We start from the raw sequence: 12895 nt of genomic DNA on the forward strand, positions 1-12895 counted from the left end.
CTAAATATGCAGAGGGCACTTGAAGGCAGTGTGTAAGACAACCAAAAATAGAGGAAGTAGATATGCTTTCTTGAAACCATTACCAATTTCTTGCAAAGCAAACAGAAAGAAAATTGCTTTGCATTCACCACAAAGCAGGGATCTTTCACATGTAGAGCACCTTTTTCTTTTCTTTTTTTTTTTTTTTAGCAAAATAGAAAATGAAAAATCTCTCAGTGAAAGATATGTGTACACACTTGTGCTTTCAGTTCCACAGGAGGCAAGTTGTTAAACAATCTTGCTCATATATTAAATATATATATATATATATATATATATAAAAAACTCTTTTCATTTGGAACTGATTATTTCATACTTGGTCAAAATCTAATTTTTGCTCTAAAACTCTCTCTTCCAGTGTATCAGCGTACATTTACATTGTAAATGACTCGTTTCTGGCTCACTTTCCCCTCACTTAAATGTCATCCATCAGCCTGCTCCTTTGCTCCAAATGGACAGCAGGAAGAACATATCTACAGCCAACTAATAAAACAACAGCCGCAGAGCAGAATTTCCAGCCAGACAAAGAGAGACAGTGAAGGATGGGCTATCTGGACCAGGAGGAACTCAATAAATTTGACTGAGTCAAAGAAAAACTATTTGTTCTTGGATTGTTACCGGGCAGGCGATCACACCTTTATAACTATACAGGATAACACCCTTTCTTTGACAAACATTGCTTTCACAGAGTAATTACTGTCTACATATTAACCACCATCAAACAACACAAACTATTGTTTATTCGTTCTGCTAAACAATTGTATTGTGTATAACAGACATCTCAACATACCAATGTCTTACTTTGTGTCAGCTCAAAGGGAATATTACATGAAAAAAAGCCAGACAAAGGCCCTATAGACCTAAAGGTGCTTTGTAATCAATGGCATCCTACCATGGCATTGCTAGGGGTATCGCACTCGAAGTAGTGTGAGAATTTCTGTTTGCTGCCAAAATCCAGCTTCAGGGATAGAGGGTGGGGGAATATTTGTGGAAACTAGACAAATCCAGAATAATTTCCATCTGTGGAAAATTCCCTTTAATATTATACACCAACATACAGTAGAGCCATCCTCCCACTCATATTATCCTTTGTGTTTTTCACCAAACTCATCCATTTCTCTTCATCATCCCTCCTCTTACCCTCCTCAGGTGGTGTGTAGTGTACTGTCAAGCACAGCGTGAATCAATGACTGGTGCTCACGCCCACAGGTAAAGGTTAGAGAGGTTCACTATTGAATTATTTCTGCACTTCTCTCATTGCTGCCATCTGCCTGGCTGCTTTTAGTTGATGTGGTTGAGGCACTAGAGGGGACTCTTTTTTTGCTAATGCACTGCAACATGAATGCATGTTGTGTGAATCCTGTCTGAATGTTTTTTGGTCTGTAATGATGTTTTCATCACATATAACAAACATAGCACAAATTTTTCATATAAAACAGCATACACACTCACGTACCTGCACACAAGCGGGCTCAAGCACACTGTGTTCACTACTCGTGCCTATCAGACAGTAGATAATGATTCACAACGTGTGTGCTTTCAGAGAGCCATTGTTTTATCTGCCTTTATTCTAATGGAGCCTTCGGAGTTTGAGGGCAACATGCTGCTGGATAGGGCATCCTTCACTCTCTGGTTTTGTTTTGCTGTCAGCGAGGCTGGTCGTCTCTGCTGAACTCATCCATAGCACAGATCATGCCCTTTGATCCACCAGCTCTCTCTGGGGGGCACAAACAGCCTTATTAAAAATGGCTAAATAAAACTTTCCTGCCTCGACTCAATAGTTCCCAAACTTTACCCCCATTTCTTCTCTGATGTTGCCTATGGTCAAATTGAGCTGCCTAATTCTGACACTGAGCAGAACTCTTTGCCCAATACCAAAACACAGAAAGAAATGAAGCAATCCAAGTGTTTAACACTTTATTGGTTATATTTCCTAGATTACCTGGCACACACTTGCACTACAATCAATATCAAAGACAAGAAATGCTGGACAGTAAGAGGATTATTGAGCCTTGGGGGGAGAGTTCACGTAAGGATCAGACAGGAAATTTATTAAAAAATGAAATATTACAACATCTGCAAATTACCAGTAAGAAAAAAAGCCAAACAAGTGAAAAGTATCTGTTCTCTACTGTAACCACAGGTAACTTTCTACCAGCATGCGTATAGCAGTGTGTGTGCTGCATAACTAGTGTTTGACAAAGATGATGCACCAAAGCGGGTTTGACAATGAGATGAACTTTGTAATTCAGCTCATTCCGTGCTAAAAATAAAACTTATATAAACAGCAAGCTATACAGTATATACTCTATCAGCCACATTTTGTATGAATTAGTCCTTGAAGAGCAGAAATGTGTTTCTCCTTCATCTCATCTACCTGTGGCAGTGACATGACTGCTGCTATAATTAAACCCATCACAACCATTATGTCTCTGGCACCTAATCTATTCCCTCCTTCTCTGTCTGTCTGTAACCACAGACTTCCCGCCTGAGTCCTGACTGACAGATCCTAGGGAAGCTGTGGTCACTCTGTGTGAGTGACACGAGGGGCAGCAGGGCTACTGCATTACCTCTTTACCCTCCCTGTGAGCTCCTCCTGGTCATGCAATCCCGCACCTCATACCAACGATCGCCACCTCTGCTCCAATATCCAGAAGCAAAGCCTCTGGGCCCGAAAATAGAACTCATTAACACGTTTAGTAAGTACAAATGAGATGACTGTCTCTTGATGGACTGTCTATCTTTTGGATCAGCTTTCAAGGAGAGTGTGTGGTAATGACAAGAGAGGGGGAAACCAATATTATAATGTGCTGTCGGCCTCCTCTGAAAATGGGCTTGATGACAGGGAGAGCCTCTTGCACCCACATATGGCCTAATTTTCAGTGCAGACACCTATGTGTGTGCTCAATTATGGGTATGTGAGCTTGCAAAATAAAAACTGGTGCATATTTACACCCACATGACATAACTGACAGTAAAATCACACATTGGGCATAAAACATACAGAACACAGACAAGTTGGCTCAGTATGTGCAAGTCTCTCCACGTATAGATATTGCATTAACAAGAATGTGGTGAAACTTTGGGCAACTATGGCTTTGCTTGTTTTGTCCTCATTCAGTTCATTACTTTCCTGATCATCTCCCTTTCTTTATAGATTATCACTTGTCTTTTACATTAATGCTGCCTCTGTTTTCTTCCAATCCAGATGTATTAGACAGGGCGGCACACAGGAGTCAGACTTTCCCCACCTTCCAGTTTCAAGGCAAAGCTAACCAGTATTTACAGAACGAAGGTTCACTCAGGACTGGTAGTAAAAATCTGGACACCAGGCATTCTTATTCACAGCCTATCCCAGAATAGAGTGGTGGCTTTTGGGTCAATTTGTTATAACAGGAAGAGCAAGGAGAGGAATTCAGACCAAGCTTGCGAAGGAGGAGAGTCAGGGAAAGAAAAGACTTGTCTGTTTTACAATAGTTTGAGAAGTAAGGTCATATGAATGCTGAAATATGACTGGAAAATCTATAAAGCCATCATTTTGACTTTTTAATAAACGTCTAGTCTTTTGTAATATTTTCAAAATGAAAAGTAATGTATTTATGAATTTCCTGGCACGTTCTACAGACAGCAAACAATTTCCTATGCTGCCTAGATGCCCTTCGGACAGGGATTAGAAGGCAGGCGACTGACAGAGGCCTGACTGAGCTGCGGGCCCTCTGGGGCCCTGCTCATCCAGGCCTGCACAGCACTCATCCTCATATCCACTCTGCATCACCAGGGCAATAACAGCCTTTATTAAAAGCGTATTGCAGCATTGTCTGTCTATACAACTTACTTTCAGATTGCCCATAATGTGGCATGTAGAAAGGGTCTGGTGGTTAGGGGCTACAATATCCTGTTTCTGGAAAGGTTTACTTTGCATTTTAACAAGCATGAATAAAGAAAGACATTCCAGAAATGGCTACCGTCTGTTTTTCTCTTGCCTGTGGGAAGCAAAAGCTCAGACTATGTCCCTTGCATGCCATCAAAGCGTGGCCTGGATCACCTCTGATTTTACCTGGCTTTCACAGCTGTAGCATAGCCTTGCGGATAGTGTAATATCAGGCCTTACGGATAGTCTGATATCATGGGGGAATAGCCTCATGTCAATCTGTTGCAAGCAGGGGAAGAAACATTAGAATTATTATTATGCATGTCAGCAAGGTATAAAAATTTGGACAAAGTGGATAGGTGCACATCTTGTCTTCCATCACTAAATCTATGTGGGCTGCAAGGTCTTGTGCAACCCTAAAACAAATACTCCCCCCCCCCCCCCCCCCCCCCCCCATAGTTTAGTAAAGCATTTTTCCATGTCACTGTTTATTAGCGTGTCTTAAGAATTATGCATGAGGCAGAGAGGGAAGCATGTGGGGAGAGAAGAGAAATGCCTCTGTTGTCAGAGCAGGCCTTGCTATTAGGTGTGTGACCCTGAAACTGCACCCCTTTTAGCGAAACAAGCAATGGATCTCATACTGGATACCACTATTATGCAGTAATTTGTATGCATCCATTCGTCTCATTTCCATTTAATAATGCACACAGCTTCCCTCCCCAGTTTCTCAAACTGGTCATTAAAAGTAATGCTTATCTAAACTGGAGGCTTAAGTTGCACTTACAAGCAGTAACACAGCGGTAGCTGAAACAACAGTATAGGCAAAGCAGGATATCCTCCCAAAACAAGTTTTTGCCCTTGAATATGTGGCTTATTATGTCCACCCAGGCAGGAGACAATAACTGGTGACTGCCCAGGTGGCCCCAGCCCCAGTCTTCTCCTTCTCAGCCTCCTCGGCTCACAGACAGGGATTTCCTCCTGCGTTGAGAGCCAAGCCGCCACAGCCCAGCGATCAAGGGCCTGCCATCTGTGACTGGGGCAGATTTACAGCAGGAGCTAATCCACACTGTCAGCCACGTTTGTTTTCCATCTCTGCCTGCTTTATACACATACATGAACTTATACATGTACAACTAAATTCTGAAAATATACAAATATATCTCCTCCTGAAATGCTCTCCTCTGCATCTTTGTCTTTTGTCCTCCTCTCTCTCATGGACACATAGGCACAAAGCAGATATTTCATGTGCGAAGGAATTCACCCTTCAGTGAAATTTCACTTTGCCCTTTTTAAAGTCATGATCCCATTCTGTTATACTCAAAAAATAACTTTAGTCGATTAGATGCTTAGAATGAGAAACCTCAATGTGTCACCGAGTTATATGCCCTGGTGAACATCATTCAAATGAAACAGGGTCATCATATGCTTGAGTGTCACTGTAGGTCTAACATGTGAACTCCCCAAACTTGTATTTTTTCCCCCACTTATCCTGCATCATTTTCTAAACATAATTTCAATATATTGTTCTCTCAAGTGCAAATGCAACCTACAACTTTTTTACATGTTAGCAATGACCATGCGATATCAAATGAGCTTGTGCCATCTCTGTCACATGCATGTATCTGCATTTGGCGTGTATCTGCTAGCACTTATACTTAAAAGTAGAGGATATCACTGGTGCATTGAGTTAATTCAGAGCTGAGCATTATTCAGTGATCTCTGCACACAGGACAGCTGTGTGGGGTTGGGGTCCCTTTGAGACTCCCTTTGTCTCCCCATAGATAAAGGGTTAAAGAAGACAAATGGAGGTGGGGCCACAGAGCAACATGCCTAAGCAGCACATTTATATTATGAGCAAGAATTAAAACATTGCAGGCCTTTTGTCCCAGTGTTAGTCTAATTAAAAAGAAACCTAATTTCTGCTGCCCTTGCTCTCCTCAGACCTCGAGCCCAGAGATTTTGCAGCTCCAAATCCCTGAAGTCTATATTTGCTGCATCCTTATAAGAAACAATAATATGCAAAATTATAAAACATACCACATCCTGCATCAGCTAGCTCATTCCTCTCTCACTGCCATAGTAACCTTTCGGTCATATTCATCTTAAGATCATGACTCAAAAATAATATTGTTTCAAATTCTAGGGGATTTTAAACACCAGTCTGTGAAATGCAACATGTGTTTGATCATATTTGTAAGGAGGCACAGCAGATTTCATGTGCTTTGGGGAAAATCCAAAGCAGGATGTAAACCAAGCACCTAAAACAGCAGAGAAACACTGGCAAAATCACAGCAGCAGGCGAGGAAAATTACTGTCTAGGTGACCCAGAAATCCAGGGGCAACTTTGTTTAACAAACCAGGGAATGTTCCACCACTTTAACAACTGTGCCTTAACCACAAAAAGAGCCCTGTGCCACAGTAAAGCAAGAGAGGAGGAAATTAAATATTACACTGAGAAGGACTGGTTCAGCCCAAACTGAAGGGGGTGGAGCAATGCTGTGGACCAGCACTCTGATGTTTTTGATTGAGAAAAGGAAGTATGCGTTTAGAAAGCAGTTTTAGAGATTATACATGAGGATATTTGTTTTGGAATATGTTGAAGTATTTGATCAAGATAAGTATTTAAAATTTGTGCACTCTTTAACAAACAAATTAACATGTTATTGTGTCATAATCACTAAGACTTCTGATTCGGAAAATTAGTAAGTAAGACAATTATTTCACACTTCAATAAAATAATATCTAAATGATTCATTTCTAAAAAGAAAGATGTCAGCAATCATGCATCAACGTAAAAGTGCATGATCACATTTAAAGATACTGAAGTCTAAAAAGATTCTGTTCAGTGTTCAAGTAAGTGAGGGCTAGTATAATGTGATGAAGCTCTACGCAGTGTTATTCTGTGTGTAATGATACTGCCCACGCACAACCCCACTGTGAGGGCACATTGCCTAACTCAATGCTCAGATCCCTTATCTTGGCACAAACATGGGCATCTAAAACATAAAAAGCTTAAACAAGTAAGAAAAAAAAAGATTCATAAACATGGCAGTAACCAAAAACTAATTTATTTGCAAACAACACAACTCTTCCTTTTAAAAAAAATAAATTCCCAACCCCCATTCCTTTTAACCTAAATGGCCCTTCCTCTTGCCTTTGCATGTTCGCTTGTCCACTGTACTGTAGTCATTAACATATTTGGAGTGCAGTGAGCAGAAAGCTTAATTGTCCCTAATTGCTCAGCTAAATATGTTCTCTAATGATTTGCTTCAGATCTGTGACTGCCTTTTGCGCAATTTCCCGGCTGCTGGCTTCATTATCCCTGCCTCCTTGGAACAAAGCGTCTTCACAGGCTGGCCTTTTTTTTCTCCTACATAACACAGACAGTGAGTATGTGTGCGAGGGAAGTAATGGTTCCCTTTTGGAGGGACGCACAACAGAGGCCCTTTGTCAGGGCACAGGAGTTAAAGTGATTAGAAAACCAAATCTCTACTAAGAAAAAGTGTTAATTGACCACAGCTCACTCTTCTTAATCAGTTCATAATAAATGGGCAGTAGAGGCACTTTGTTTCAGCTATGCTGCTGCTGTGTTGGTGTCTGTTTTTGGTGTTGTTGTTCTATCAGCTGCTGCTGTTGTTCAGCTCCTCCTCCAGCCTTAATGCTTGGTCTCAGAGTGACTTTAATGGCTAAAAAGGACAGCTTCCATTAACATACTTTAGACTTTGTAGGACTATTCTGTGGAAATTATAACTGCACATTTAAATTAGATAAAAAAACAAAACATGATTTAGTGATTATTTTATGTCAGTTTAATCAGTGTAAACAGTATACATAATGTTGCCCCCCCCTTAAAAAAGTAAAACAACAAGTAGAATAACAAAAGCACAAAAGCACATTAAGAAAATGTTGTGTTTTTGGAGCCAGATGTCAACCATTTATATGAATACTAATTCTATGGGAAAGTGAAGGCAAAATAATTAATTCATGAATGTTGACAGCTCAGCTGAGACACCCGTGAGTTTATGTGTTTGAAAAATGGAGTTGCATAACTGATAGGCGCTCAAGAGAGGAAACAAAATGATCTCATGCACACATAAAGAGCCATAGGGGCATGTTCTGACCTGTATCTGAAGTAGGGCATTTGCGGATAGTAAAAATGGAGCTGAGGTCCTCCTCCTCCTCTGGCAGGCCCTTCTGCAAGCGCTGAAGTTTCCTGAGGCTCTCACTGCGTTGGTGCTTCATGGAGCGCACATGCTGGATCAGGTTGAGCTTGGCCTTGGTCGAGTAGTTACAAAGCACACAATGGTAGTAGCAGGCATCTCCCTCCACCGCGTTTTCGTGCTGCTGCAGGTGCTGTGGGAGGAGATGGGGAGAGAGAAGGGAACGTGGTGAAAGAGAGGAAAGAAAAAAAGAAGTTATTGTAGATGGCAGATAGCTGGCTAGGCACCACCGACTCACTTTCACTCACACAGTTGGCAAATGAACAAATCAATTCCCAATCACAGCCCTGTTGTTTAACATCCAGACCTCTTCCACTTCAGGACAACTGTTTGGACTGCACACTTGTCTGTGTGAGTGTCTGTATCAGCAGGCTAACAGGACAAGAGAGGCCGGGGAGGCACGCAAATCTCAGGGGCCCAAGGGCGAGCAAGAATCGCATCAGCCATCCTTCAGAAGCCGTGGGTCTGCAGCCTCACAGACGGAAGGAAGCATTGATCCCCTTCACTCAACAGAAGCTTCCCGTCTCTGAAAAGGAAACTCCAAACATCTGCCTGTTTCACGCATGGGATGCTAAATATTGATCATGGCGAGTTAAATCCTCGCTCTCATAGAGAAAAAGAGGCAAAGCCAGCCTGTGGTGAGACAGGAAGGGGACTGAGTGCATTCTGAGAGAAAATGGAACATTCCACAACAGGAGGACAACCTTCAGAGGACAGAAAATCAGCATCAGTATTGACCCATCAACTCCAGCGCTTCCTCCAAGACTGAACAGCATGCCTAGTCCAGCCTTTAGCCCACCCTCTGTAGTGTCGCAGCATGCGTAACACCCCATAGTGACACCATGCCACCACAGCCTGTACACACACCACCAACCTCCAGTCTAATTACCTCCTGCATGGCTCAATCAATGATGCAAGGCCAACACAATATGGCTCAGCCTGGTGTGAGCAACAGAGTTATTGACCATTATCCTAAAGCATCAGACTGAAGCATGTATGCAATAAAAGCAACAAACTCAGTATGGCCACTTGTGTCCTGCCTGTTTTTTTGCTGCCCTTCTATCAAATTCAGGGGTCTCGCTGTGGATTTATGTGGCTACAATCAATGTCAATCACCGAAAGTTTTCCTCTTTTCCCTCTAAGCTTCCCCAACCCTGTGTCTCCCATGAGGCATGAAGAAGGCTAAAAATCAAATGTAAATTTAAGCATGTTATAAATTCAGATACTTGGATAAATATGGAAACTTTAAAGAATGCTTGCAATATTGGATTTATCTAATAGATTCTCACTGAAAAATAAGACATAAAAATTAACCAAATAAAGAAGAAGCTATCTATAGAAATCAGTGATGAAAGCCTCCACCTAAATAAAAAGAAAGGTTTTGTGCTTTCTCTGTGTTTTTATGCAATAGTACATTGAAGAATACAGTTCTCTGACTTCTTTTACCTTGGACATCACTCTTTCACATATCAAATCAGAAAATGTTACCATTTATTGAGAAGAAACTCAACTATCCCTCTTTCAGTAGATGGCCTGTTTGGCTGGCTGGAGGATTTAAAAGCAATGGAAACATTACACATTTAACCGCATTACATCCAAATCAGGTGTTGACAGCCTGGTGAAAAAAAAAGTCATAACAATATTATGCCTCCCTAAAATGCTCTTGTCCCTTTCTCCTAATGTTTAATTTTCTGGCAATATTGTAATATTGCCATGGGGTTTTCTGAGCTATTGTGTTTCATTCTCTTAGGTTTCACATTTCTCACTTCTACACCTAAAATGTGCATTAAGAGACACCGCTTCCAGGAAAAGGAATAGGAGATTTTTTTTCCTCTTTGTGAGCCCCACAGCTCGGTGTAATAGAGTTATTAGGTGATTGTAAAAAGCTCTGTGTGCTCTCCTTTCTCGCCTCGTTTTAAGCCATCCATGATGTCATGAATAGGTGTTGCTGGATATTGTGGGGGCCCTCCTCCTTCTCCTTCTTTTCCTCTGTGCACAAATATTGCATCAGAACTAAGGTAGAGAGAAATCTGAGAGACAGATTCAGTTATAGATGACAGCAAATCAATCAAACTGCTTTTAGCCAGAGCAGATGTCTTGAATTAAAAAAAATAAAGAGTTGCTGCCGCAAATGATTCAAGGCTCCAAAAATCTACAAGAAGACAAGTTTTAAAAAATGACAGCACCTGACTGAAACTTCAAAGCTGGTCTCATGAGGTAGAAAAAAATCCTGGGAGTTTTATAGTTTCCCATAAAAAGCAAAGGGTTTATATAGGAGTGAACTCGAGACTGCCTGCCCCAGAATCGACCATAATTCACTATAAACCTGGCTGGACAGGGAGATGGCCTCAGCAGAGCCAGAAGTGGCCTGCCCCAGTGCTTGTAGCGCTGGCTACTATGTCAAGCGGTTACACCTGTAAACCAGCACTTTCACCATCTCTGCACTGGCCATGACCCAAAGCAGTCTGGGGCATTTTAGAGTCACCGCAAGAAGAAAGCGGATCAAACCAATGACAAGCAAAGTGGCACCCACTCATTCAGTATTCCAAAGACGAGACTAGGCCAAAATTGCACAATACATAAGAGAACAGCACAGTGAACAACAAGCCCTCTGATCATCACACACAAACTTTCTCTAACATTGATTCTCACTGGATTGCTTGAATTATCCATGTGAAAGATTCCTCAGATCACATCTAAAAGCACAAACATAGATTGGACACAGTATTCTCAGGGGCCATCTTCTTCCCCGGTTCACACACACATACACATGCACATGCACTTTGAATGTGAAACATAATAATGCATGAGACAGGGCTTGTGTCTGTTTCCTATGAACCAGCAATGAAGCCCCTAGTTGATAAATCACCTCCAACTGGAGTGCTGGAATTTGGCAGCTTAATGAAAAAGTCATGTTGGGCTAGGAGGAGTTGGTCTGCCTGGCTCTGGGGTCTCTAACCGCCCTATCAAGGCCCCAACAGGAGGGGAGCTGTGGAGCACAAAGGGAGATAGCTGCCTGTGTAAGTGGCAGGGTTTCAATACCACTGAACTGTCTGGGAATTTACAGTACTTATATAGTAGATTCAGCTGAGCAAATTCATGTGTGTGATCAACTTTAGTGCAGCGATATAGTCAGCAGCAGTGAGACGTGCTGTGCGCATGTACATATAGTGTATGTGTGGCCTTATTTAACAGGTAAGTTAATAAAGAGTGTTGATTATAAATATCCACAGGCTTAACTCTGAATTGAACTGAATATTTTAAGAATGCAAAGAAACAGAAATGTATGAAGCAGCTCGTGTGATATTGCTATTGTTAAATAATCCTAATAATACTTCATTTCTTTTTTATAGTTTTTTTTTTTTAAACACGCTCTGCAGAAAGGTCCAATTCTAAGCTCTGTTTTATAGTGTGCAGGTGTTCATTGTGCTAAACTGCAGTTGAGGCTTTTCAAGCCTCTCTTGGATGGAGGACCTCCTCTCTTGCTGTGGAGGCTGAAGCGGTGCTCTGTGCTTTTTCAGGTAAAGAGGGACAGGGGCGGTGTGGGCACCACCCCATCTTCTCTCTCACAACACTACACTGCACCTTGCCCTCTGAGTGGGCAAAACATGCCGGTATCAGTTTCACCACCCACCCAGAGCATGGCATATATCTGCATTTCCATCCACTTAAATGCAAAGTAAAAGTGCACCTTTAACACAAAACAGTGTAGTTGCTGAGAGAGTCCAGCTAACACAAGATGGAGGTGGGTATTACTGGAAGAGTAGAAGGGAGAAAGAAAGCCAGTAATTTCACAGAATGGCTCCCAAAGGATCCATATAATACATCGTGTACCCGTAACAAACATATACAAAAGTATAGACAAAGAGAACATCAGACATGTACACACAACAACACACTCAAATACATGTTTACTCACATACACACACACAACCGCATGCCATTATGATCATACCCTAATTTCCACCATTAAATTTGGCAGTGCTGTTAATACAAAATTAATGCATTAAAACAGATGACTATCTGTGAGCTAAATAGCTATCAATTCCAAGAGAGCTGCTAAATTCTCTCTATGAGAGCCAGTGAGTATCTGCTTAGATATTGGTTTGTAACTGTCTCCCTGATTCTCAACACTAAAAGCTCTTTTCTATGTGTGTCCACATACTTCATGAGAGGTGACCATGGTTTAGCAGTCTGCAACCCACACCTAAAGTCACGCAATGCAACACTGCAGATCTATGAAAAGATTATTTCCTCTAAATCACAGAGGAACAAGTCAGGTTTTGACTTCCCGCCGGCTTGTAAAGTGTTATAATAAGTCACACAGAACTGTTGTTATTCAACCGTGGTGAGGTCATGGCAGCAATTATAACCAATGAGGTAACCATTTCACTCACAATCTAGTACTCCTTTTTTCTTTTTTTTTTCTTTTTTTTTAAACCAGTCCTATCCAAGATCATGACAGCAGAATGATGGTCTGGCTGCCGTATTGTGCCGAACAAATTTAGTTTGCCAAAAGGAGCCTTTTGGAGGGGCTAGCCTTAAATCTTAAATGTTATCCGTTATTATTATTATTAGCTTTTATATACTATATATATATATATATATATATATATATATATATATATATATATATATATATATATATATTTATATATACTAAACTTTGAACAACAACAAACACAACAACTGCAAGTATATGTTTGTGGGCATGTGTGTTTGTGTGTGTGTGTGTGCAGAGGTATGTGTGTAGTAGTGTGTAGAA

General features: G+C 41.2%; 1 protein-coding gene across 1 annotated transcript in view; it reads right to left on the reverse strand.

Moving 5' to 3' along the window:
• The window catches only part of zfhx3 (zinc finger homeobox 3), a 131824-nt gene that overhangs the window by 48462 nt on the left and 70467 nt on the right, over positions 1 to 12895 (reverse strand). The window contains exon 5 of the mRNA XM_041985150.1: positions 8032 to 8263. Within this exon, the coding sequence (XP_041841084.1) occupies positions 8032 to 8263 (232 nt within the window). The remainder of the gene's footprint in view (positions 1 to 8031; positions 8264 to 12895) is intronic.

The sequence above is a fragment of the Melanotaenia boesemani genome, chromosome 1 (genome assembly GCF_017639745.1).
Source record: "Melanotaenia boesemani isolate fMelBoe1 chromosome 1, fMelBoe1.pri, whole genome shotgun sequence".
Taxonomy (NCBI): Eukaryota; Metazoa; Chordata; class Actinopteri; order Atheriniformes; family Melanotaeniidae; genus Melanotaenia; species Melanotaenia boesemani.